Source organism: Vigna unguiculata, chromosome 4 (genome assembly GCF_004118075.2).
Source record: "Vigna unguiculata cultivar IT97K-499-35 chromosome 4, ASM411807v1, whole genome shotgun sequence".
Classification (NCBI taxonomy): Eukaryota; Viridiplantae; Streptophyta; class Magnoliopsida; order Fabales; family Fabaceae; genus Vigna; species Vigna unguiculata.
This window is the reverse complement of record NC_040282.1, coordinates 37,773,539-37,800,309: the sequence shown is the minus strand read 5'-3', so window position 1 is coordinate 37,800,309 and position 26,771 is coordinate 37,773,539. Positions and strand designations below refer to the sequence as shown.

At 26.5% G+C, this 26,771-nt stretch overlaps 3 protein-coding genes across 3 annotated transcripts; all 3 read right to left on the bottom strand.

Moving 5' to 3' along the window:
* Positions 1-227: 227 nt before the first annotated feature.
* On the bottom strand, positions 228-1,880 carry LOC114182755 (polygalacturonase-like). The gene is made up of 4 exons (XM_028069687.1): positions 1,742-1,880; positions 1,294-1,602; positions 676-1,194; positions 228-548 (listed from the first exon to the last, which is right to left on the bottom strand). The coding sequence occupies exons 1-4, from the start codon at positions 1,859-1,861 to the stop codon at positions 312-314; spliced, it is 1,185 nt and encodes a 394-aa protein (XP_027925488.1). The 5' UTR covers positions 1,862-1,880; the 3' UTR covers positions 228-311.
* A 13,631-nt stretch (positions 1,881-15,511) lies between these two features.
* Positions 15,512-16,675, bottom strand: LOC114181451 (heavy metal-associated isoprenylated plant protein 39-like). The gene is made up of 3 exons (XM_028067915.1): positions 16,506-16,675; positions 16,259-16,337; positions 15,512-16,038 (listed from the first exon to the last, which is right to left on the bottom strand). The coding sequence occupies exons 1-3, from the start codon at positions 16,512-16,514 to the stop codon at positions 15,785-15,787; spliced, it is 342 nt and encodes a 113-aa protein (XP_027923716.1). The 5' UTR covers positions 16,515-16,675; the 3' UTR covers positions 15,512-15,784.
* Positions 16,676-22,062: 5,387 nt separating this feature from the next.
* Positions 22,063-24,466, bottom strand: LOC114181665 (heavy metal-associated isoprenylated plant protein 31). Its single transcript, XM_028068175.1, has 3 exons — positions 24,186-24,466; positions 23,691-23,772; positions 22,063-22,588 (listed from the first exon to the last, which is right to left on the bottom strand). The coding sequence occupies exons 1-3, from the start codon at positions 24,189-24,191 to the stop codon at positions 22,260-22,262; spliced, it is 417 nt and encodes a 138-aa protein (XP_027923976.1). The 5' UTR covers positions 24,192-24,466; the 3' UTR covers positions 22,063-22,259.
* Positions 24,467-26,771: the final 2,305 nt, after the last annotated feature.

Below are 26,771 nucleotides of genomic sequence, written 5' to 3'. Positions count from 1 at the left end.
ACACGTGGCATGAATAATTTTCAAAAATAAAAATTAAAAAATTTTAAAAAATTTTAAAAAAATTTTAAATTTTTTTTTTAAAAAAATAAAAAATTTTAAAAAATGAAAAGCTGACACGTGGCATATCCTTAACACCGTTAACTCTATACTAACGGAATGGACCTAATTGTTACACATTTTCAAAAATATGGATCTAATTGAGACTAAAAAAAATCTTAGGACCTATTTGAGATTTTTCAACAAAAACATGGACGAAGGGAGTATTTTAACCTAAAAACAATACACTTATAGATTTTTTAAATAAATTTTTATTACTCTTTTTTATTACTTGGAGCTGTACAGGTAGGAGCCTTTCCTGTTATTTTTGGTTTGACATTACTGCACACAGCTATTGCCGGAGCTCCTTTGAACTTGAGATCAACATTAGATATCTCCACACCTTCACATGGTACACCACTGCTACAAGCAATAATTACTCCTTCTTTAGTTGCTGAAGTTCCCTTAATATTCTTGATGGTAACTTTGCTTATCTTTATTTTTGATGGATACTAGATCATCACAACAATAAGAAATGATATAGTTAGTCTTTTAAGGCCCTTTATTGTAGTCTATGAAATATTTTGCAACTAAAATAATAAAATCAACGTGTACATGAATATATAAGAGACTAAATACCTTTTTGGTACATTGGTTCCACGGACAATACTCTTGGTCTATGATGATAGGGTTCTTAACATTGTCCATGGTAATATCCTCAAATTTCATGTTAGTAACTGTTATTGTTCCTGGTTCACTAGGCCAAGTCTTAATCCTCACTCCATTGTCAGTTCCTTTCAAAGTGCAACCCTTAATTGTAATACCATCAACAGGCTCTTCTTCCTTATACTTTCCAAGGCTTCCAACACTAATACCATGACCGGGTCCACATTTCACATTTTGGACAAGAACTTGTTTACTACCGTCACCTAGTGAAACACAATCATCTCCAGTGGCAATGTTTGTATTAAGAACATTCACACCTCTTGATCTTCCAATATGGATGCCATCAGTGTTGGCACTATCATGTGGAGCACTTACTTTAAATCCATCAAATGTGAAATTGTTGCATCCCAAAACATTAACATGAAAGTGTTTGCTATCCTTACTGGTAATGCCACGAACTATTGAATTATTGATGTAGTTAAAAGCAAAATTCTGTTGACATATGATAAAATAACACAAATGAATAAAAACTAATTTTGATAGATGCTCATGTTGCATTTTATTTGAATGTCAAAAATAATATTTATTTACCATGCCAAGCAATTTGCAATTAAAGCTTTTTGAACAATCATTTTGTTTCCAAGCATAGGCACCTTGACCATCAAAGACTCCATTACCAGATATGGTTAAGGCATTAACATAGTCAATCCTGAGAATTTCGTCACCGCCAACATCTTGTGGCTTTACCGGTGCTTTGATTGTGCCATCAACGTAAAGTTCAATGGGAGCCTTGCAAGGACCTTTTAGCTTTACATGTGTCATTTGATATGTTCCTTTTGGAATCACAATTTTGACAGCAGATGTGGATGCACATGCTTGAGTCCAAGCACTTATTAAAGCCTTAAGAATATGAAAATAACAAATCATTGAAAAGTTATAATAATAACAAAGAGATCTTATAGTTTAGGATGAAATGTGATTTGGTTTCCATCAAACAATGTCAAATCTTTTTTTTTGGCACAATATGAAATGTCCATACCTTAGCTATATTGGTATTTTGTTTTCCTCCAAATTGTGATATTTGAAGATTTTCTGACTGAACTAAATCAAAGCTAAAGGTAATAAAACAAAAAAATAATATGATCATAGAAAACTTCATACTATCTACTGATTTTCAATTATTCTACACTTTGAAGTATGTTGAGTGAATTATTTTTCGAGAAGGTTTGGAATTGATTTATAATAGAACAATACTATCTAAATGTGTCTTTTCTTTTTTTAGATTTTTAATACATTTATAGAATTCAGTTATAAATTATTAACTTGGGATCATCCATGAACAATCTATTCTTATATTCTCCCTACAAAATCTCAATGTCGAAGAAATAATTCAATTTAAGTAATATGTTTTGTTTTTTCAAACATGATGTTTTTAATTCATGCTCTAAATAACAAAATTTGATTTCTAACATTTTTTTTTTCTTTCACGAATAAACATTTTAAAATTATTGTAAGTTAACAAAATTTAAAATGTTAATTTTAATAATTAATTTGATAAAAAATATTAATTATTATAATTAATTTAAATTATATTAAAATATTATCTTTTTCAAAAATAACATATAAATTTAAAAAAATAAAATATATGTGTAAATCTATCAAATATATACATATATATATATATATATATATATATATATATATATATATATATATATATATATATATATATATATATATATATATATATATTATTTTGAAATAATATTATAACTACTAGTGAAAACACTATTTGTTATTCTTTTTATGATGATAATATTATTATAATTATTAAACAAATATAATTAATTTTTATTGTATTATTCGTGAATTTTATTTATTCAGTTAACAATTTTTAACTGTAAATAATTATTTTAGTTTAAAAATAATTATATTTAAAAACTGTGAAAGATGAGATAGTGAGGACATGGGCTAATCATTAAGGATTTAGAAACTTGAAGTTATAGAATGGAAAAATAAAATTTTTGTAGTGTAGAGTCTTTTAACAAAAAAAAAAACACCAAGTATAGATGTTAAAATCTTCTATCTTAATTGTATTTGGTTAGACTCCTCTCAATTATTATATAGTATTGTGTAAGTTTTTTTATAAATTGACTTAACCTAAGTTTTAGATTTTTAGATTCTTCATTATTCCATGTCCACACTAAATAACATGACTCACCTATGCATTAAAATCCCAGGTCTATAGATCAAACATGTAAACATTCACTTAAAATTACATAAAATAATATTTTAACATGATTTTGCATAATTTAACTTGGAATTGTTCCTCTACAAATACGTTTTTACAAGTTTATGTTCACGTCATAATAAAAAAATACCAGGTAATAAATTAGGAGATTTGTTTTTTTTTTCTAGATTAATATAATATGATCACGACTAAAAATACTACTAAAAATTTTTATATTACATGAGAATATTTTTACAAATTTGTTAAAAAAATTTACAATAAAAAACTTTTTTCTTATATGTGTTTTAAGAATTTTAATTGATAAATAATTTTTTTGTGGATAATTATTTCCTACAAAATTGTAAAATTTTTAAGTATATTTTATAAAATTTGTTTCAAAAGTTGTTTTATATAAAGTATTTTACAAAAGTTGACAGTAATTTTTTGTAAAATTTTTTATAACAAAATTTATAAGTATGTTTTAGAAAAAAATTCAAAATAAAATTAACAGAAAATATAAATTTTTTAGTAGAAGAAGAAAAATCAAAGGAATAACAAAGTTTTGAGTCATTTTATGATAATTAATTAATTGTGGGATTCATGAATTGACATTGATAATGTAATGGAGATTAGTTGGCAAATGTAAGCCTAATCAAATCAATAAAATTGCGTAGTAAGTGATCTTATTTTACCCTAATTTTTTAAAATGGAATATCTTCAAATTGGGCATTTAAAAGTGTTAGATGCAGACTTTTAATTTTTTGAAGTCCACGTAATTATAAGTAAAGACTTTGGTAGTGTTGAACATATAAAAAAGTCCTTCGACTTTAATTAAATTACTTCCCTTATCTCACATCTTTTTTGTAAAAATGTGCTTAACCAATTAATTTAACTTTCTCCAAAACAATATTTTATATTTAATATCCACGAGAAAGTTTATTTTTTATTTATAAATCATAGTCTGCAGATATTTTCATTACATACGAACAAACATTATTCTGAACTGATGAAATATTAAAATATTTTCCCATAGTGTATCATAAAATTAACAAAAAGGAATTAGTAGGCACGTGTATGGATAACTTAATAAATATATTAGATGGTGGAAGTTTCTAAATGAAATCATATGAAAAAAAAAGAAATATTATGTATTCCATTGAATAGGAAATAATCTCCAATAGGCATTTAGGTTGGTGAAAGGAACTTCAGAGTCTCATCAGAGACAAACACATAGGCCAACTCACCAGTCAACTTTATATGGAATTTTGAGCAAATGTTCGTTTTGTTTTTCTAAACTTAAAAGTTAAATTAGTCCTTCAAAATAAAAAATAAAAATTATTTTAGCCTCTAAATATTAAATTTGAGTGATTAAAAATAACCGTAAATCCAAAACTTTAGATCATAAATCCCAAATCTTAAATTTAACACAAAAAATCTGTCAAATTATAAATTTAAAACTTTAGAATTAAAGTCGTGAGTTTTTCTTCGATAAGACCTTCGATTTACATTAAATTCCTCACATAATTTATATATTTTTTTATCAGCAATGTTATTTTTTATTATTTGTCAGAAAATTTAACTCATAATCTTTCCCACTTTTTTTAGTATATATCTTCAAATTATATTCAAATTGTTAATGAGAAGAACTCAACCTACTACATTTTTTTTTCTTTTCGCACCCCTTTCCACATTCCATCCTTATTTCTACCACCTATCATAATCTATATAATAATCCATATATAGGTGTATCATTTCAAAAATAATAAATTAATAATTTCAGAGTAACTAATTACATAATTAAATTTTTACGCGTATATTTTCTATGAAAAGACGAGAGAGATAAAATTTTAACGATAATTCATGCAATCGCGACTTTCGACTAAAAAAGATAATGTTCCTATTGTTATTATTATATTTAAAAAGATGTTATTACTTAGAAATAAAAAATTGTTTAACATTTTTAAGCAACGTCAACATAAAAAAAAAAATACATGTTATGCTGGAAATATAAGTATAAGTAATAAGTAATTATAATACATTTGACAGTAGCATAGTCTAACTTTGTCTTAATTCGTAAGTTTTTAAATAAAGAAACTATTCGATGAGCAGTTTTAAAAAAGTATAAAAAAAAAACATAATTCTATATATAAGTTAATTTTTTAAAGTTGTTTTTAAAAATTAAAATTACATAAATTTATGATTATCACAACCTTTTTTAAAAACAACTTTTTTTATAATAATAAATAACAACATTAATTCTATTATTTTACATCTTCTATTTTTTTTTTCTCTTTTTTACTCTCTCTGCCAATCAAAGATCACGTACCTTAATAATTAAAAATTGCAATGATTAATTTTAGAAAAATTATGTTTGAATAAGAATTTATTTGAAGTACTAAGGAATTATACGGAGCGACCGACACTTTGATGGTATAAATGAAACTACACAAACAAATAAAAAAAGAAAGTATAAAAGTATTATTTTAATTTTTGAAGAAAAAAAGTATTGGTATAACTGTCATGACAATGGCAATGATGATGAAATAGTATTGGAGTTGGTACTTGGTATGATGAAAATAAATAATAAATTAATGGTAAGCAATTATGATGGTGGGAGAAGTTCTATTCTACCGTTACAACGTCACTGTGCTGACAGTGAAATGCTGTCGGTGACAGTAAGGGAAATAGAGTTGAAAACATAGAAAACTACGAAAAACAAATACACTTCAAATTATCAATTTTAATTCTTACCTCATTACCGTTGTTGATAAAAGAATGTCAAAAGATAAAAACAAAAGTACATTTAAAACTATAAGCTAAAATGTAATAATTTGTTGTATGTATTATCTAGGATTTATTTAAAATTTAAGTACTTTGTAAATTTAAATATTTATTAAATTTAAAGTATTTTTTATTTTTTTGTTTGATTTTATCATTAATAAGATAACTTAATGCTTAGCTTATTTATCATTTTTTTTTTCAGTTTGTCCATTAACTTTTTTTTTTAGAGATAACAAATAATTTAATTAAAACAAGAATAAATAAGTTGTTTTATGAGTCAGAAACAAAACATATAATTAAAAATTGTGTTTTTTGTTTTTAAAATTGAATTTTAATTTTTAAGATGATATTAGAGTTATTTAAAATTTAAAATTTGTTCTAATAAATTTTTTGTTTACTAAATTTATTTTGCTATCTACCATTAAGTAACTATCAAGTTATTTATCATAGAAATATTATATATTTTTTATCAAAATTATTATATATCTAATTTTTTCATATTATTATTATTATTATACTATTATTAAATATTCATATATTATATTTTATTGTGTAATTTTTTTATTAATATAATAGGATATTGTATTTTATATATTCGACAAATTTCTAATAAATTAATATATGAAAGTTATATTTTAGTTGTTTTTTATCGAACACTTCTTATAAATATTTTTTCTTTTCATGACTTATATATATCTAATCATCTATTAAAATACTCTTACGAATTTGTCTTTAATTAAATATATAGATGAAATAAAAAGTTAAATATATTAAATCACATTTTATGTAATATTACCATAAATTAGATGGCTGAAAAGATCAAAGTCAAAGGTGATTTATGGGTTAATCTTAGAATAAAATATATACGGATTATTTTACAAAACAATGATCAAATAACCTTTCTTTAAGCTTGCCTCATGGCATTTTATTAAAGGATGGTAATATACACAAACATCTCATATTTCCTCAACTCCATCCAACACCAATAAAATAACAATTTTACGTTAAAATATCTCCTTTATTAAACATGTACTAATAGTACAACTTTCCCTTAATCTAAAGAAAAAATGTCTTCTGTTACAAAAAATTAGAACTTCATAGTTATTCGTCATATAACAGCGTACGGATGTTTTTCAGAGTATATATCTTAATCACAATTTGATGTCAAGTGATAATTTCTTAATAATTTAAGAGCTAAATATGTTTTTTGTCCTTAACTTTCAGTAAATTTTAGAATTAGTTCATTTCAAAATTTTGGACCAGTTTAGTCTTTTATTTTTCAAAATACATAGATTTAGTAATTTTAATCAAGTTTTTGTTAGGTTTATTTGATATTACTTATGCATTTCCGGATTGTATTTGAGTTGTTTATACTCTTTGACACCATTTTACTTTAATGTTAAGTCAAATATTATTATGAAACGCGCTTGAAATGTCAAATAAACTTAATCAAATCTGTTAAAATGACTAAATTCACGTATTTCAAAAGATGAAGGACTAAATTGGTTCAAAATTTTGAAATAGACTAATTCTAAAATTCACTGAAAGTTAAGGAACCAAAAATATATTTAACCCATAATTTAATCTAAATAACCCATATGCTTAGTTACAAGCCCTTTTAGCATAACATTAAGAATATGCTTTAGAGACACATTTATATCAAAATTGAACTAACTCAAACCGTGTCCTACCCTACAACGAAAATTCCTTTAATCACAAATCGAATCATAGAACAAATATTTAAGAATACATATACATAGGATTCAACAACAGACCAACAGAATCAAACTCTTACAATGATTAACACTTTCGTATATGTGAATGCTTAATTTGTCAGATTATTGAAGAAGACATTCATTTTCAAATTAAAAGAAAGACAATCTTTAGCTTTCAAATGGCTGAAAGAGATATCCAAATCAAAACCAACCATTGAAGAACCCTAATAAAATCCTTGCATATGGGATTCTTTTTTTCGTAAATTATTTTATTAGTTAGTTTCTCTTTCAGATGAATGAGATGTTCCATGGAACAACTAGCATTTCAACACAAAAGCTTTTTGGCTTACGCATGGCTGTTAAGTCATCTTCTATTTTAACTATTTGTCTTTCCTTCAACACCCACACAAGTCTCCATTTTCGAAACTTCGAATTAATGTCAACAGTTAGCACCTTCCATATTAACAACGATTATGAACTTTTATAAACATTCATCATCAAGAATTTGGCCAACACTTTGTTTTTGTTTCACTTTGAATTTTATATGCCAAACTCGTACACTCAACTTACACGAATAATGAAATTTAATTCCTTTTAAAGGGGTATATTCTTTGGTTTAATGTATATAATAACTTCATTACTACTGGCCATTAATGATAAACTTGTTTGTTTAAATTTGTTGCATATGTTTGTGTAAGTATTTTTTTTTAATTGAGAGTACTTTTTTATGTATATCTGAGAAGTATAACTCCAACATGTTCTTAAAAAAATAAATAAAAATATTTTTTTCTTCTAATTTTATAAACAAACTTTTACAAACATGTTAAGAATTATAATAAGCAATTATTTTGTCAAAACAAGATTTTTTTGTCAAAAGAAAATACCATAAATTTTCTCAACTCATTGGTCACTTTTTTAATTAGTATTTCCCACTTTCTAGGGATTAGCATCTTTTTAGCATTATCACCTAATAATTGTCTTAATCATTATTTTAATAGACTTAATTTACACATGTTGTATAAATAAATTTAAAAGCTAATCAATCCAACAATCTTCACAATTCTCATTATTACTATCTCCAATCTATTATATATAAAGAAGAAGAAAAAATTGCATTTCTTTTATTTTAAATTTATGTAAATTATGTAACAATTTTTATTTCATTTATTGATATTTTCTCTAACATACATCCTAATTTTAATTAATATTTAACTTTAGGTATTAGTATCATTCTATTTACGTGTTAGTAAGAATATTAAAATATTAGTAATACAACTAAAATTGACTTTTCTAATAATTATGTAATTAGTTTTGTTTTCTACTAGATGGGGATACAAGTTGTATTACATTAATAACTTGAATTCAAATAAACTTATTCTATTTCTTTTTAAGTATCGGGTATTCTTTGAAGAATGTTTACATTTATTTATCGTTTAAAAAGTTTAAGATTATAATAATTACCTACAGATGTACTTTATTGGGTGGAAAAATAATTATTATAAGCAACATTAGAGAAGTCAACTCTCTCTTAACATATAACAATTTCATATATATATATTGGTCAAGTTACAGTGTTGAGCTAATGCAATTTGGGCCTCATCTTGTATGAGGTGTTTGTTTTGACGGGCTTAAAATTCGAAAACCAAACCCACTCAAAGATATTCACCCAACCGTTTGGCAGCTTCTTCTTGCACCTCCACAAATTTCCCTCTGCACCAACTTATAAGAAAATCTTTTTTTTTTTTTTTTTGCCTTTGCTTAATTGTGTAATCTAGAAGTCATTTTTGACTTTCAAAAACTTCCGGGAAACCCGTCTACTTAGCCATCCAAACTGAAAATCTGCGAACCCACTTCAGACCCAATTTTCTGTTCCAATTCTCGGAGGGACTCTTCAAGGCTTTTCACCATAAAACTGGATTACTTTTCTCAGTAATTCATCTTTTGTATTAATCATAAAATATTTATTACTTTAAGTTTACATAAAATATTAAAATAATTTTGTTGACCTTGAGTTGGTCGGGTTAATATCTTTTATATTAATGATCACATCTAGAGTTATTCACTTTGAAATCTGGAAAGTTTTATTTTTTAAATATTGAAAAAAAAATTACATATTTAAACTACATTTTGACTCGATTTTTTAATAATAGGAGGCTCATAAATATATTATATACTGATCAAAACAAATTGGGAGTAAAATTTTACTTCAAAAATTTACCGTTAATGAATAGAATAGAAGGGAATTCGAAGAACTCAAGTCCACGTTAACTCCTATTTGATGGTGGTTTGTAGAGATAAAGACTTTGCATGAAACGTTGATCGTGCATTACTTAGTACTAGTTCGTGATTGAATGTTGGAGGCGTCTGGGTTTGCTGCTCTGTGAAACATTGGTATGATTTCTTCTTTGAAGTTTGTATTTGTTGGAGTTGCTTATGGGATCAAGATCACAAAAAATCATTTTTATTTAAATCTTTATCAAATGTGTGGGCACAAAAAAAAAAACACATTTGTCCAAGTTCTTAATAATGTGTTTGATATTCCTTTGTTTCCAATTACATTTTCTTTGTATAAAAAGGAAGACATTGTCTTTGTGTAGATTTTTGAAGAAGTTTATCTTACTGGTTTAGAGGAGTAAACAAATAATTTGCATAGGTGTATTTTTGTTAACAAAAGGAGATGAATTGTGTACACATTTAGACCTTTGTAAAAAACTTATATGGCTCGGAAGCATTTGGGTCAATTGAAGGCAATTTTACTTGGCAAAGGATTTAATGAAGTTTTTTTTTTTTCTACTTTAGAAGACATGCAAAGAGTGTTGGATGTTGGAACTTAGAATTTATCTCTTCCATGATTTGTATTTTTTGTTGGATAAAAATTTTTATTCCAGTTTTTGTGAAAAGAAAATCCAATGTTGGGTTCGTCTTCATCATGGCCATCTTTTAGAGTTTGAGTAGTCCAAAGCAATTTTGTCGATAGCACATGTAAATAGAAATGTCTCAAATGGTATTAATAATTTAAATACTGTTATGCGATGCGTTTGAAATATCAAATAAATTTAATAAAATTTTGTTAAAATAACTAAATTTACATATTTATAAAATTGGGAACTAAATTGAATCGAAATTAAAAAAAAAATTAACTTTAAGAGTTAAAAGATAAAAAACATATTTAACATTTTGTTAAACTATATGTGTGCTGTAATTTGACATAGTTTGATGTGGTCCCAAAATAAAATCTTTATATGAATTTACTGAAAATTCTAAAAGCAGCAAAAACTTATCTTTAAAATTAAATTACTTTTCCATTCTCATGACGAGGATTTCAAAATGTTTGTATCATATACCAGAGTGAAACTTTTATCCTTCAATATAGAAATGGCCGGAAAAGAAAATCAACAATAATCTATTTTTTTCCTTCTAATGAAATACTCTTATTTATTAATTTTTCACTTTAATTCCATCCTATTTCACCAAAAAACTTTTATTTCACTTAATTTTTATTTCTTTCTCTTTATATTCCTTCCCCCTCTCTCAGCATAAAAATCAATCTAAAGCATGATTAAATTTTGAAGGATAATTAAAGCAAAAACTATTGGTGTGGCCTGAAGGGCATGGTTGTGAAAAGTTCGTGATCAATCAAAATCATCCATGAGTTGGAATCTGTCTCTAATTTATTGCAGGCTGAAGTGTGTGTGAAGATTCATTGGTCCTGATGCAACAAATATTCACCATCTTAAAGAGATTTGACTCATTCATTCATATCTTTTTGATCATTGCAAGTACAATATCACCAGTTATCCTCATTTCACATTCACAACACAAATGGCCCCTCTTCTCTTTCACTTCATCACCTTTTCACTCATTATTAGGTCCCACTTCTTCACCTAAAATTAATTAAACATTTTCTAGAAGAAAAAATAAATAAATTGTTTAATTGAAAAATAAAAAATGAAATCATTTTTAGCAAAATAAATGTTAATGATTATAGCTGTCAAAATCCATCAGAACCTGCGAATCAATTTTATTCATCACGGGTTCGGATTTAGTTGAGTTGAAATTTTTTACAAATTTTAATACGAGTTAATTTTTTACTCGACTCACCTAAAATTTTACTCACTTAAATTGAACCCGTGATGAGCCAGGGTTGACTCATCAACCCGTAAATAAAAGATTATAAGTATTTTTTATTATTTAGACTTTGCATTTTGGTCGGATTAGGTTATTTTTTTTAATCAACACATTGGTATTTTTGTGATTTTGGTTTGTAGTTCGAGTTTAACATTCTTTTAGATTGCATTTGGATTCTACCGAGATTTATTTAGATTTTAATCAAAATTATATTTAGCATTTTTGAGATTAAAAAAAGTTGTATTTTCTTTTAGATAAGTGAGTTAGTGAGTCAATCCGTTTAACTCACCAACTTATAATGGATCAGATCAAATTTAAATTTTTTTGACTCATTAATAAATAAGTCAAATTAAATTGAGCCGCTCAATAATCAACTTATAAATGATTGAATCAGACCGGATCAAAAATTACCGATTTTTCCAGTTATATGATATCCACAATTAATGCTTTGAGTTATCTTTGAATTTCGAATGAACTTGTTTGTAATTTTCTTTTTGTAACAGTGGAAAGTGGCACTAGAAATTTTAAATTCTTCATCATTGCATGCATAATGGCTTATATCATGATTAGGCATTCTTACAATCTGATATAACTGTGACCCAAAATATGTAGGGTTGTACAGTACCTTAACTAATGCTTATGGCCCCACTAGAGGACTGTCATTCATGTCCTTAAATAAATAAAAAACTATTAAGCTTTCGTCATTTTTTCAAAATTCCAGTTAGTATTCCACTTTTATTCTTTTACAAATATTAGATTTTATCAATTCAATTGATGAATTATAAAATGTTACACTAAACTATAATTATGTTTTCTTTTAACTTCGTATCCATGATTTTGCTTCTGTGTCTTTTTTCTCTTTAACTTTAGATTTTAATTTTGATCAAATCTCAGTTTAATATATTTGATTTTTATTTTTAAATTTAATCAATTGTAATTCTTTTATAAGTGAACATGATAGGTTTGTGATTTAATTTTTTAAAAATAAATTAAATAAACATATGTGAATTTGAGGATTGTACTAAATTTACAAATTTTACAAAAATATACGATAATTAAAATTAAGAGAAAAAATAGAGAAATTATTATCATAAATCAAGAATTAAAGAGGGCTAAAATTGTAACTTAGTCAGAATATTATTTACTATGTCAAATTTTATGTACTTTGTTAAAATTTATTAATAGAAGCTACATTTTTAATATTTAAAAAATAATATTATAAATGTTTGCGACTGGAAAATTCATCTGATTATTATTAGTTATAAGTAATTTAATTATTTGGAAGAAGAAGAAAAAAGGGGTGGTTAAAGAAAACAACAGAAAATAATATTATTTATTAGATATTTCAACTACTTTTATAATTTTATTGATTTTAAAATATTATACGGCCCTCCCTCTTCAACTCTTTTGTTTTTATTATGATAATACAAGTTTCTTTTTCATCTTTCGGTGGTATTGGTTTTGTTTATTTTTTTTTTCTGTTAATCAGGGTCCTAAAAATAAGAATAATTAATATATATTAGTTTTATAAAAATTCATAATTAATTAAGTGTGCTATTAAATAATTTCTGATTTAATAATTAGTAAGATTATTTTATTTTATTTAAATGATAAAAAAATTCATAAATATTATGTAATTATTTAATATTTTATTTAATGTTCTTTAATAAAAAGTTAAAGATAGTATTAAATATAATTAAACATAAAATATTTTAAACTAAAAGAAAAATAAAAAAATAGTGTAAACAATATAAAAAGTTTACAATAAAAATTAAAATATGAATTTTAGACTTCATTAAGTTTTTTTTTTCTTTGACTTCTCAATAATATTTTGTAACATTTCTATTAATTTAATAAAGTTCTTTGTATTAAAAAAATAAATAATTTTTTAATATTTGAAATTATTAATTATAAATACATAAAGTTAACAATATGAAAAATTTAATTTCCTAAACTTGTAAGTGAAACACAAGATATAAATTTGCATTTCCAAGTATTAGAGAATTTTTTTTTTTTTTGTTTTTTAGAAGAGACATTACAAATTTCAAAGTATTTATTTTATGTGAAACATATGTTTAGAAATTTCAAAGGATATGTTTGACTTTATAAAATATGTTATATGAGTTTATATTATGGGTTTTGTTAACTAGTGCAACAAGAACATTCATTAAAGATAGTTAAGATACATTGAATCCTACAAAGTTACATAATTAAGTGTGATATTAAGTAAAATTTGATTTAATAATCATCAATGTAATTTTATTTTATTTGAAGGAAAAAAATGCCTATATGTGTTGTAGATGTGTATTTAATATTTTATTTAATACTCACCAACGTTAAAAAACAATAAAATAATAAAATAACTATATTTTAATGTTGTTAAAAATGAAATATAATTAAATATAAAAATTTAAATTAATAGAAAAACCAACAAATAAATAGTGTTAAATATTTAAAAAGTTTACAAAAAAAATAGTAAATTATTTTTTTGCTTTTTAGTAAAAACCTTAGAAATTTCAAAATTCTTATTTTGTATCAGAAAGTTATTGTCTAAAACTTTAAAATGATATTTTTTGTCTTTGTAAAAATTGTTATATGCATTTATATTATTTTAATTAATGTACTTAATTATTTTAACTTTCAAGGCAAAAATGATGGAACCAATGCACATTAGTTATTTCTTAACCGGTGTTTTAAGGAAACTGGTTAACATTTTCTTATGTTATATGAATTTATATTATTTCAATTAGTAGAGTTAATTATTCCAATTTTCAATATAGAAATGATAAAATCAATGATGATTAATTATACCTTAATCAATATTTTAAGTACACTGGCTAACATTTTACTATTTTTTATTACTTAAATATGAGACTTTACAAATCAAATATTTTAAGTAGTCGCAAAAAACGTGATAAATTTAAAACCTAATTGAAAGTCTCGAAGATGATAGTTTAAATATTCCAAGAGTAATAACTACCAATAACACATAAAAGTCATAAGAGATGGAAAAAAATTATATATCCTAGTTTTGTTCATAGCTACTCAATGTTGCTAAGAGATATGTTTTCAATAATATAGATCAAATGTCTATACTTTTCATCTTAAACAAAAGAGTACATTTCTTTCCGTAGAAAACAAAGTATATTTTTTGGAATAAAAATGTCATAATACAATTTTACTATGACTCAGCAAACATTAATTCCGAGTTTCAAATCGTAAAGAAAAAAAAAATAACATCGTAATTTGATGGAGAAGGGTTCTTTAAACTTCATAAGTTCTATCTACTACATCTGTCGCTCTTTAAAAACTATTTTACTTTCTGTAAAATTTATTTCAAATCATCTTTTGTACTAGATTATTTTTATTAAAATATTCTTAACTATTTTACAATTTTTTAGTCAATAAAAAATTAAAATTATAAATTACTAAGATAAATTCACTTTACAGTTATCAGAATAAAACAAAACCATCATCACACATATTGAAGAATTCCAATGATTTTTAAAAATACTATAATGTCATTGTTTGTTCATTAATCCTATGCAGGATTGATCTTCCGAATTACGAAAAAAAAAATTGAAAACCAGTTTTGTGTGCTCACAAGAACACTTTTGTTGAAAAGATGAATCAGAAGCCATTTTGGACTTTGGTGCCATTGAGCTAAGATCAAATGACCCACAACCAATAGAGGAATTTCTTGGTTTCTGTTCATCAGCAGGAACAAAACACAGCATCGATATTACCATAGTCACAAGTCACAAGAGCCACTTGCATAAGCATAACAACAAACCAAAAATAATAATAATGGACTCAATTAAAAAAATACTTAAATGATTTTCTCCAACAATTTACTATTTTAAATCATAACAATTTTGAACCCAATTATCAATTTCCCATACCTTCTTTCCCCAGTCCTCTGTATCAGAAAATAGAAGTAAAAAGACCATTTTGCTTCACCATTGGCAAATTTTCTGGGCACCCTTTTATTAAAAGTTCAAAACTTTTCCATCTAAGCAATTGAAGATTCATCCATGTTTGAGAAGGATTATAAACAGCAGATAATTGAGAAGAAACCCACTTGATCAAAAATGAAAAGACTCTATGGACAATTTTTGCAGCATACAATTGCTTCAGAATATGGGAAAATATGCAAAACAAAGTGAAAAATAAGTAGAATTAGAAAAAGAAAAGGAAAAAACCCGATGATGATTGAGTATTAATTCCTCTATTTTTTCTCCTCCTTCTTCTCTTCTTTCTTCTCTTCCTTCTTTTCCTCTTTCTTCTCTTCCTTTTTCTCTTCCTTCTTCTCTTCCTTTTTCTCCTCTTTCTTCTCTTCTTTCTTCTCTTCTTTTGCAGGTCCAACTGATATAATATCCACTTTCCCCACTTTCTTCAGTTTCTTCACTATTTTCACTGTGTCCATTTGGCCAACCACTGTTAACTTCTGCTCCTTCACATCAGCAACAATTGAATCAACCCCTATGGATCAAACCACAAAAACCAAACAGATCAATCATTTTTTTTCATTTAATGATTAGATGGAAGGGGAGAGAAAGATCCTGAATTCGATGAGAAGAGAAAAATGAGAAAGTTTATGAATTTAACTCACCGACTAAAAAAAATACTAACAAGTAACATTTTTCCATAAAAAGATAAAACAAATTCAGGGTAGAAAGTTTGGGTTTTACAAGCCACCCACCATAGATATCAGCAGCAGCTTCAATAGCCTTCTGCTTGGTTTTGTCATCAGTCATGGTCAAAACCTTTAGCACGACCTTCTGTTGAGGATCCAAAGAGGGGTAACAACATGCAGAAGAAAGAGAAAACAAAATTAGTAATCACACGATCTTCTTTTTCTCAGTGACTTCAATGATGAAAATGTAACAAAAGAAGCATAAGGAATGAAAAAAAGGGCTATGCAGAGATGATGAAATGAAGATCGGTACCTGAGCCATTTGAAGAGGTGTGAAAGGAAGAGTGAGAGAAGAAGGGGTTTGGGAAAAATGAGAAGCATGTAGTATATAAGGGTAAAGGTGTGAGGTTTTGGACTTGTTTCTTTTTATTTGTGCGTGTGACTGTGGAAGTCACATTCGAGAGATGGACCCTCCAAATGCACATTTCTTGCCGCATATATGGTGCAATTCGACAGCACACAGGACAAATTTTTGAGTGTTTTAGGCATGGTGATCCCATTCTCTGCCATTTGGGTTTTTCTAAGTATTTTTATCTTTCTTGCTTTCTTTCTCGCCTTGGTATCTTTTCTTATCCACTTTGGAAAACCGAAACTTGCATCATTGCACATTAGAATGAGTAAATGCAGAGAGTGGATTGGAATTTGGAGAGAGGAAAAAGAGTTGCTGAAAATCAAGTTAAATTTGCTATCTTGGCCTTTTGACTGGTCCCTTGTTCTAGAGAGATTAGAGTTGCATCATGTCACTCTCATTTCCCTTAATGCTAATGCTAAGTGAAAGATTTATTTAATTGTAACCAGGGATTAATTTATTCCATTTTGGGTAAATAATAAATTTCAAGTGTATCTCACTCTTGAATCGATAAATATTTATATCCGGTATAAATTTAAGAAAATAATTTTTTGACTACTAAATTTTGACAATTTTATATTATAATCTTATGTGTTATCTTTTTAATGATTTTTTATTTTTTTTTATTTTCTTATTTTCAACATTTCAAAACTACTTAGAAGATGACACTTCATGTTATAAAAGAAAGTTGTCAAAATTTAGTAGTCAAAATATCATTATCCATAAATTTATCTTATTTTAAATTGACGTGGGATCTCTAATCGATTTTTTCATGTTGAGATATCTATTTCGATTATGAAATTAAACATTAACGATGATTTCATCTCTAATAAAAAATGACATAATAGATTTAATAAATAATAAATTTTTTATTTTTCAATAATAGAGATTAAATGATTTTGTTATTTTTTTTAAAAGATAAATTTTAAGTCTAACTAATCCTAAAAAATTAATTTTTAAAATAAAATTTACACTTACTTTTATACTCTAAATTTGTTTTTTTATCTAAATGTATAAAATTTCAAAAAACAAAAATCAAAATTTCAAAAAAAAAATCAGAATTTCAAAATTTTTAAGATTTAAAATTAAAATTACATTCAAAAAAAAAGAGAAAACTAAAACTGAGATTGGGAAATAATAAAAAAAAATGAAGTATGTTATTAATATTACTGTTGGTCGTTAGAATTTCTTACACAGGATACACTATCTTTTAGTTTTTATTGTTTCTTTTTGAAGAATAATATTCCATGAAGAATAGTAAAATAATGGTCAAATGCTATGCACAATGTCAAAAAGTATTTGTAGACCTTGTCGTTTCTTTCTTCTTTTATCGTAGTACAAAAGTTTGAATGTTAGTTTTAGATCTTTGGTAATGGAATATACAAGATCTAGCTCAGAATTTCATTACGTTTTAAATCAAAACAAAATGCAAGATTAGGAAGTAGGTGATGTTTGAAACACGACAAATATTTGAAACACATGCCTCATGTAAGAAAATATAATAATTTTTTTAGTAATGGCAATGGAATACCGACAGAGAATTTCCCATGAAGACAAAAGATCCATTGTTGTGAAAAAATTATGATGAGGAAAAGTACTGTGACTTGGTATAAGACATAGGAATGGGTTACATACAAAATATTCTTCCTAGATTGTCTGTTCCTGTGACATATGCTTTTCACTACACTGTTTCTTCCTTCATCTTACCTCAAACTTGTGAAAACGAAAGATGGTGTTGTTGCTGTGACAGCACTAGGACTTAATCAAACATATCCAAAACAAATTAACTAGGATATGATGGATGTCTTTCAAGTTAAAAAATGAACTTTAACCTAATTTTTAAACCAAAGGTTGAGACTTTTTTTTTTTTTTTCTTTTCTTTTCCTCTTACTTGCCACTACCTCTTCTTGTTCCTCTTAGTTATTATTGTTGTTGTTGGAGGGAATTTATTGTGGTACCATTTTTTGCCTCCTTCCTTTATATTAATATTCAATGAAGATGAAATGGATTTCTTAAGTGTAAAGTTTAAGAGAGTAATTGATAGGAGTTCTTTATGCCTGGCATATCTATTTTCTACATATTGAACTGTTTTTTAAAATATATTTATTTTTTAATAGAAAAATTCTACCTAAACTTATCTGCACATTAATGAACAAACAAAATTAGGAGTCAAATTCTTAATATGACAATAAGGACATGCAATATAAAAATTAAAGTGAAAAAAATTTAGTTCAATAAATATTTTTTTTAGGTTTTGTTATAAAATATTATTGAAATTTGTTAACTTTTTTCATTGGTAACATATATTAGTATTTCAATTTGTACATAATATTTATATAATTATTATAAAAAGTTAGTATTATATTCATTGGTGATTTAATAATAAATATTTACACTTTTGGAATGGCAAAAACAGTTGTCAAAAATAAGTAGGACCGCATTGGTTTGCAAATAGGTAGGACCGCACTGGTTCGCTATTCGCCAGTCAAAAATGAGTTGACAAACATGGCTAGGTTGGTCTGTCAATTTTTATTTTTTAATTTTTTTAATTTTTAAAATTTGTTAAAAGTATATTTAATTATATAAAAATATTTTTAAACTTTTAATTGATTAGTTATGTCTTTAATAGATAAATTTAAAATAATTATTATATTTACATATTAAATTACTCTATTATCACTAGTAATTGAAACTTAATTTGTAAGTATTAATGGTTTAAATTAAAATACCATTATATATTTACACCTTTAAAAACAAAATATAAAAAAAAAATTTGTTTAATAATTTTTATTTTTATTTTTAATTTAAAAAATAATGGATCAATAGATTGAGTAAGTTGACTCTATTTTGATCCATCAAATTGACTCTATTTTATCCTGATCGATTTCACCTATCTACCCAATCCATTTTATCATTTCCTAACCTACAAAAATAATTGATGTCATTTCCTCTTATAAAATTTACTTGGAATTGTCAAGGAGTAAATTCCGCCTCTCACTAAAAGAATCCCTTCTCCTGTTGAACCTTCATAACCATCTATTTACTTCTCATACTTCCAATTTACTCACCATTTTCTTACTTTTGTAATGAAATCGAGAACAATCAGGTTACACTATTCTCTTTATTCCCATGAATCTATCTAGAATTTAGTACTATTTACATTTCCTGGCCTTCTACGAACCAATTTATCAAATTAATTTTTCTAAACTCATACTTTGAGGTAGCTTAATAATTTTAAATTGATTGCAACTATAACATTCTCAAGCACCGCATAAAAAAAATATGAAAACAAAAGCGATTACATACTCACTAAAGAAATTCTTATCTTTTCTGCAAACTCACTCCATTGATCTTATGAAACACCCACAAGTTAGCCAGTGGTGATGCAAGGACAATGGAGGGTGAAGTGGTTGAATAATTATGGCAGATTCAAATTCAATGGTGGAAAGTGAAAATTACAGTTAGTGGGTCAATTGGTGGGCCAAATATTGGAAAACACAGTTCCTTCAACATGTTTCTTTTCTAAATCAAGAATCTCAACTTCAAAGGTGCTAAGTGATTTTATACACTTCCACTTACTTTGTCAGATTCCAGAGTATTTTCCATGAGATCTTTTTCCAACATGATTACACAAATTCAAAACATGCAATTACTTTAATTAACATAATGTTTTTTTACACATTATTGTTGTGTTGTGGTAATATTCTTAGTCTTATGCATTTGTCTTTATAATTTGGTTAAAATTTTACCTTATTGCATTTTGAATTTAATTAAATTGCATTGACTGTATAAATGAGATTAACTGGTGATTTTACCTTACACATTTATGCATTTTACCCCTTTTTTATACAGCAAAAAAAATCATACATGTGAAGATTGGATGTGAATCTCACTTCTTTGTCTTATAAATAAAATATCAAAATTTTGAACTAAATTAATTTTTGAAATATCGAATGGAAAATCTTTATAGGTTAAATTATATATATAATCGTCTTCATACATCTATCTTGGTGACTATTTTTATTCTTAATTGTTATGTTTGTATATATACTCACGCAGAATTTATAGTTTGACTACATTTTATCTTAATAAAGAAATATTTAGTTACTTATGGATAATAACTAACCAAGATTATTGTTAGAAAAAGAGGAGAGAAGAGAAAGATTTGTAATGGTTTCTCTTCGTCATCCAAAAATTGTTGCATCTTCAAGCTTTCCACTGTTTATAGGTATTTTTCCTTCTCTGTTTTTTGTTGATTTCCCTTTAATTAAAAAAAAAAAAAAACTATATACTCTACTCTTGATAGAAGATAACAATTTCGTGAATTGAAATTTGCTGAGAAAAAATTTTAGGTTAAGCTGGATCCAATTGAAGTTGGTCCATAACAATTTCCCTCAAGTAGTATTGAGGTTCATAACAAATAATTATATATTGCAAATTACAGACACTTAATTACTCTGTTTTTCCATTATTACACGAGGCTTGGAAAATGCAATGTTTTAAAAAAAATCGCATCATATAAGCTAAAGATTTTCAATGAGACATGAGACGGTAGGGTGATACTTCAAATGTTCTAGGCCTCGAAAGTTTCATGTGTCCTTAAAATGATTTTCATTTATGACAAAAAAAAAAAGTAAAAAGTTGAGTGTGGATTTTTTACTGTTTTTTTGTACTGTTTTTCTATTATGTCTTCAAAATATATTAATTTTCATTAATTTTAAAATTTTAAAATATATTAAAATTATTTTTAAAGTATCAAAGATTTTAAAGCTTAACAAAAGACATCACAAAAAATCTAAGAAAAAAATTATTGGAAGCTAAAAACATAACTAGAAAAGATCTTGATACATTATCTCGACCAAGATGAAAAATATTTTGCTTTTTTAATATACTATATTGATGCCATTTTTAGTTCATAAGTTTGAAAAGTTTATCAAAATAGTATGACAACGTGCTTAAAATTCTAGAAGTATGCCCTTAGATTTTTAAATATGTAAACGAAAAAGTACTCACCTAATATTTCAAAAAGGTATAGAAAAAAAAAAGTAAAAGAAAAGGTTTAAAGTGTGTGTATATGTGTAGTAAGAAGGTGTTTTACTGTATTTTTGGATAACCAAATTATTCAAAAACCAAATTAATCACTTTTATTTATTTATTTTTTTCATTTACAAATTTCAAACTTGATGTGTTCATTAGAGAAATTAAGCATTTCTTATATGGATTATTTATTGTATTCAGGAGAAATTTTGGAGATGTTTTCTATCTTTATTTTTTCACACAAATTTTGTATCTTTTAATATCAAATTAAGTAATACAATTTTCTATGTTTCTTTATACAAATTAATTAATTAACATATTTTTACTCTCTCTGTTGTAGCATACTTCTTCACATTAATTTTTTCCATGGTTTCGTCACTGTTATATATAAATTATACACAACATCAAAAAAAAGAAATTAACCAAGAAACTCATTGGATATTAAAAGGAGGCACAAGACAATACACTCGAGAAAATTGGCAAAAAAATCAACCAATAGTAAACATACTCTAATTTCCTAGGAGAAAATGTCTCACTCAATTTCTTCTTCTTTCTCTCTTCAAAAGAGAAACTAACCTGAGAAGTGAGGGAAAAAGTATGCATGAACCTGATCTAATCCAATTACATTATAGTGCAAGCATGAGGGTTATCATCACTGAAGAGAGAAGCAAAAGCTTCATCAGATGCCACAGCAACTGAATACACTGCAGGGGTGTGGAAGAAAGTGTGAACTCCATTGGTAGCTTCACTTTTGTATGCATCATAGTAATGGTTAACAATGTAACTAGGGTACTTGTAAAATGAAGAAAAATGAGCATGTCCTGGAAATGGCCATGGTTCTGCCACTTTCCCTGCACGTTTTATTGCCTTCAGAACCTTCTTTTCCTCCAATCCATAACCCCTCACTGTTACTTTCTGTGATTCCATTTCAACTTCTACCTCATCTACTCCTGCAAATCACACATTCAAAGCTCAAAAACTTATACATAATACATTCTGATATGCTTCTAACTCAATCTTTTGACAGATAGACTTCAGTTGGTTTGACAAAAAGCAGAAAGTTGTGAGTTTGGGGAATTGATTTTACTTTATGTGAGAAAATCGACTTTAGTTGATGAAGAATTTAGAAAGAGTTGTTTCTGTCTCGATGTGAACTTGTTTTTTTGAATTGATTTTGAGTGTCTCAAAACAATTTATCAACATGAATGGATTTTAGAAATTGATTTTGGGTGTCTCCAACGTGAAACCAAGCATAGACTAAGTTAAAAAAGCTAAATTTCATAGCATGGTAGTTAAAAAAAGTGAGTAACTCAATTATACATATGGTGCTTGATGACCCAACTTAAGTAAAAGTCACTTTGTAGTACTTTTTTTCTTGCTTTTGGGTATGCTTATTACCATGCTGAATGAGAGCTCATAATGTCATGTTTCTCATGAGTTCACTTTTCATGAAGAAAGAAATGAGAATCATTTTTGTTGACTACCAAAACCTAAAAGTTGTAACTTTAAGACATCATCTATCCATGTAACAGAATACACATTATAGGAAGTAATGAAACAACAACTAAAGATGTATAGTTGCATATAACTTGCAGACTTTCACCTCAAAATAATTAACATTGATCAACCAGTAATTACAATAATGTGAAGGGTCCATTTCTAATTTGTTGTAAGCTTACAGAACTGGTTTTGTTTTCATTAGTAATGACAATTAATGTTGTTTGGTTAAGGTGTGACAGAGAGGCAACCTAATTTGTTAGATTGGAAAACATGTCTGAAGAAACTTGGAACCCAACTGGCAACAGGAAGGTCTACATGGACCCCAGAATGGTATGGTGTACCAAATTCTTGACTTATGGTTTAACACTTAGCAAAGAAAGTGAGGAATGCACATGGAGATTTTTGAAATCAAAGCCCAAACAAAATGCAAAGATAAGCAACACAACTGTTACCCTTCAATGGCCCATGTATACCAGAAAATGAAAGGGGACCCAAAAAGAAAAAACCAGAAAAGAAAAAAAAAAACACAGAATTGCTTATTCAAAAATGCACCTTTGAGTTTGAAGAGAGCTTTCTTTAGTTTTGAAGCACATCCTTCACAATCAAGATTTGGGACTCTCACCTCTATCATATTCTGCAAAGAAAAATGCTTGTTAGTACTTTTGTACTACAACAAATATCAGATGAAAACGTGCTTCCATGAAATTCCAATGCAATAATGAAGAAAAACCAACTTTTATTTTGAGAGTAGAAGTATGAAAAAAAAAAAAAAGACTTTCACACATTTTTACATTCATTTGACATTCACTTTACATTTTTTTTTTTCACACTCAAATTCCAATGCAATAATCTTTGAACTATATCTACAACTGAAAACCAATCATGCAGTAGATACATGTACAAAAAATGGTTATAGCAGAATGATTCTGCAGTGTGAAACATTGTAGCAATCTCAGTCATAAACTTCACTTCAAAGGCACAAACAAGTGCAATGAACCAAACCATTCTGTGCTTGTGTAAGAGATATAATCAGAAGAAGGGACTTACAGACATATTTGCTTGTGTAGATTAAGCTGAAACAAGAGTGACCCTTGTTGCAGAAAAAGGGAGAGAGTAGTGTGTTGTGTTGAGTTGAGGATGAAAGAGATGATGGTAACAGAAACTATGTGAAGGGTGTGTTTTAAAGAGCTATGGTGAAAAAGGATGATTGGGATTTTGAAACCCGAAAAGGGTGCAGAGAATAGTATATTCACGCGTGGGGTGAGGCAAAAGAAAAGCGTGAATTCCTCTCTCTTACGCTCCCCAATTTTGAGGCACACAGTCACACCCTGTCTCCATTGACTTGCCACCACCCATGCACCCATGGACCACTCTCGGCAACAAAATTTGAACATCTCTGAGTGGAATCATGAAAATGGAAGACACCACTCACTGATTCCTCACCTTTTCTGTTTTCTTTGTTGGACATGTACTCACCATCATGCCTACCTGTTTATGTTGCAGTGCTTGTAAACGAAACAAGGTGCATGGTGGGTACCATGTAATCAACATCTATCTACGAAGATTATAATGTTCTTTGTTTTCAAATAATCATACTTGTTCTCTCTTTACCCTTTTTGCAATTCTTTTTTGTATATGATAGAGGTGTCAAACGTAAGAATGAGGAAAATAAAGATTCATCTTATGCTAAATTATAGTCTATCATGCCATTTTTAACAGTCTGGTACCGAATTCAATCTTTAAGTCGAAATAACACAGAGGTTATGTTTTTTTTCTTTATTATTATCGGCGACAAATGTTAGATATTAGTTTTTATTAGTTGAAAATTTAAACCAACGGTCTCTTTAATCTTCCTTTTTAGATTTATCAAATCAGCTAAGGAAAATGATTTTTTGACAACTAAATTTTGATAACTTTCTCTTATAATTTTATGTATTATTTTTGAAGTGATTTTTCGTTTTTGTATTTTCTCGTTTTCAATATTTTAAAATCACTCAGAAAATGTCACCTCATGTTGTAAGATAAAGTTGTCAAAATTTAATAATTAAAATATAATTGTCCTTTTATTAATTCGTGAATAAGATGATGAAATTCACAATATTTTTTTTGTTTTCTTTCCATTTGATCATTAAGTCACAAAATCATGTTTTTTCACCAATAGCACAAATCCCTAAATCCTTAATTAAGTTTTCCCCAAATTCCTAATTTAAACCTAGTTTCTTTATCTCAGTGTATACAAACTGTCCATGTAATAAACAAAATGGAAGACGTAATACAAATAGTGCCACATGTATAGTGCTTTGTTATTCATTGAGATAACGTGGCACAAAAAGACCAAATTAAACACAAAACACTTGCAAAAATTAGGATCATCAACAACAAATACTGTGAAAATGAAGACCAAATAAGTGTTTAAGCTTTTCTTTTAAATGATATAACAAAACTCACTTATAAATTATTATACAAATTTAATGTGCTAACGATTCCATTTCACTATAATTAGTTAGTTAACTCGTTTCTAACTAAATAGAATTTTAGTGGTGTTAGTAGTTTTCAAAGTCGGAATCCTTTGATATTAATTATGCACATCAAAACAAGTGTAATAAAAACTTTTGCATAAGCAAAAAGGATCTTTTGATAGTTTTTTCTTTTATTCAAATTTTATTATGTGAAATGGATAATCTAGACAATCTAGGTGATATACAACTCAGCATTATCTTGAATAATGAAAGTATAATATTTTATATACAATAATAATCCCTTCTTTAAATTTTGTTGGTCTCTATTTAACATCTTTCAACATTATATTTATATGCTTAGAGGGATGTCAAAGATGTTAGATCAACCTTTTCTTTTTTGAATCTTGAAGGAGTCAATCACGTACCTAAAAGATGTTGGAGTTGGAGGTTGGTCCATGTAACATCACAAACTAAATTATTTGGCATAACGGTTTGAAATGCTTTTAAGTTTTTTTAAAATGTTTAAATTATTTTATTAGGAAAATAAAATAAAATTTTCTAAGATAATTTTGAAATATTATTGAAAGTGTATTTTAACATCAAATTTAAAAAACTAAAATGATTATATTTGCTTGCTTGACCACATGCAAAGGCACTTTCGCAATCGAAGCAGAAAAGGCAGATAACGATCTTCTGTAATAAAGCTGGTTTCATAATATTCCTCACAAGACCTTCTTTGCAGAAAAGGTATAACTCTTTCAAACAAAACTAGACAAAAATATTTACCAAAATCAAATAATTAAAGTCTTGTGTCTACTTTTTACAGAAGCCTTTTGAAAATTTAAATGAGTATAAGTTGAACATTAATTAAATATAAAAAGTTAAAAATTAAAATTTAAGAATCAAAAATAATTCGATAACGATTGGACTAATAAATTCAACAAAAATCAACTTTTATACGACAAGTTTTAACATTATAGTTTTGATAGCATGTTAAGAAGTGAACTTAAACATAATTAAACCTCATAACTAATTTGTAAGATGAGATTTACATAATTTATATACTCTAAATTAATCTTATCTTTTGTTGATGTAAGATTTCTAACGGATAAGAAATCATAATAATATTTTTTATCCAAAATCTTAAAATAATAATTGTGTGGATCTTTTCTTT

Coding starts and splice junctions, on each gene's coding strand:
- LOC114182755 (XM_028069687.1), bottom strand. CDS start 1,861: ATGAAGTTTTCTATGATCATATTATTTTTTTGTTTTATTACCTTTAGC. Junction 1,603..1,741: donor AAAATACCAATATAGCTAAG/GTATGGACATTT, acceptor CATATTCTTAAG/GCTTTAATAAGTGCTTGGAC. Junction 549..675: donor GGAACCAATGTACCAAAAAG/GTATTTAGTCTC, acceptor GTGATGATCTAG/TATCCATCAAAAATAAAGAT.
- LOC114181451 (XM_028067915.1), bottom strand. Junction 16,039..16,258: donor AGCTGCTGCTGATATCTATG/GTGGGTGGCTTG, acceptor TTTGATCCATAG/GGGTTGATTCAATTGTTGCT.
- LOC114181665 (XM_028068175.1), bottom strand. Junction 22,589..23,690: donor AGCTCTCTTCAAACTCAAAG/GTGCATTTTTGA, acceptor TGTGATTTGCAG/GAGTAGATGAGGTAGAAGTT.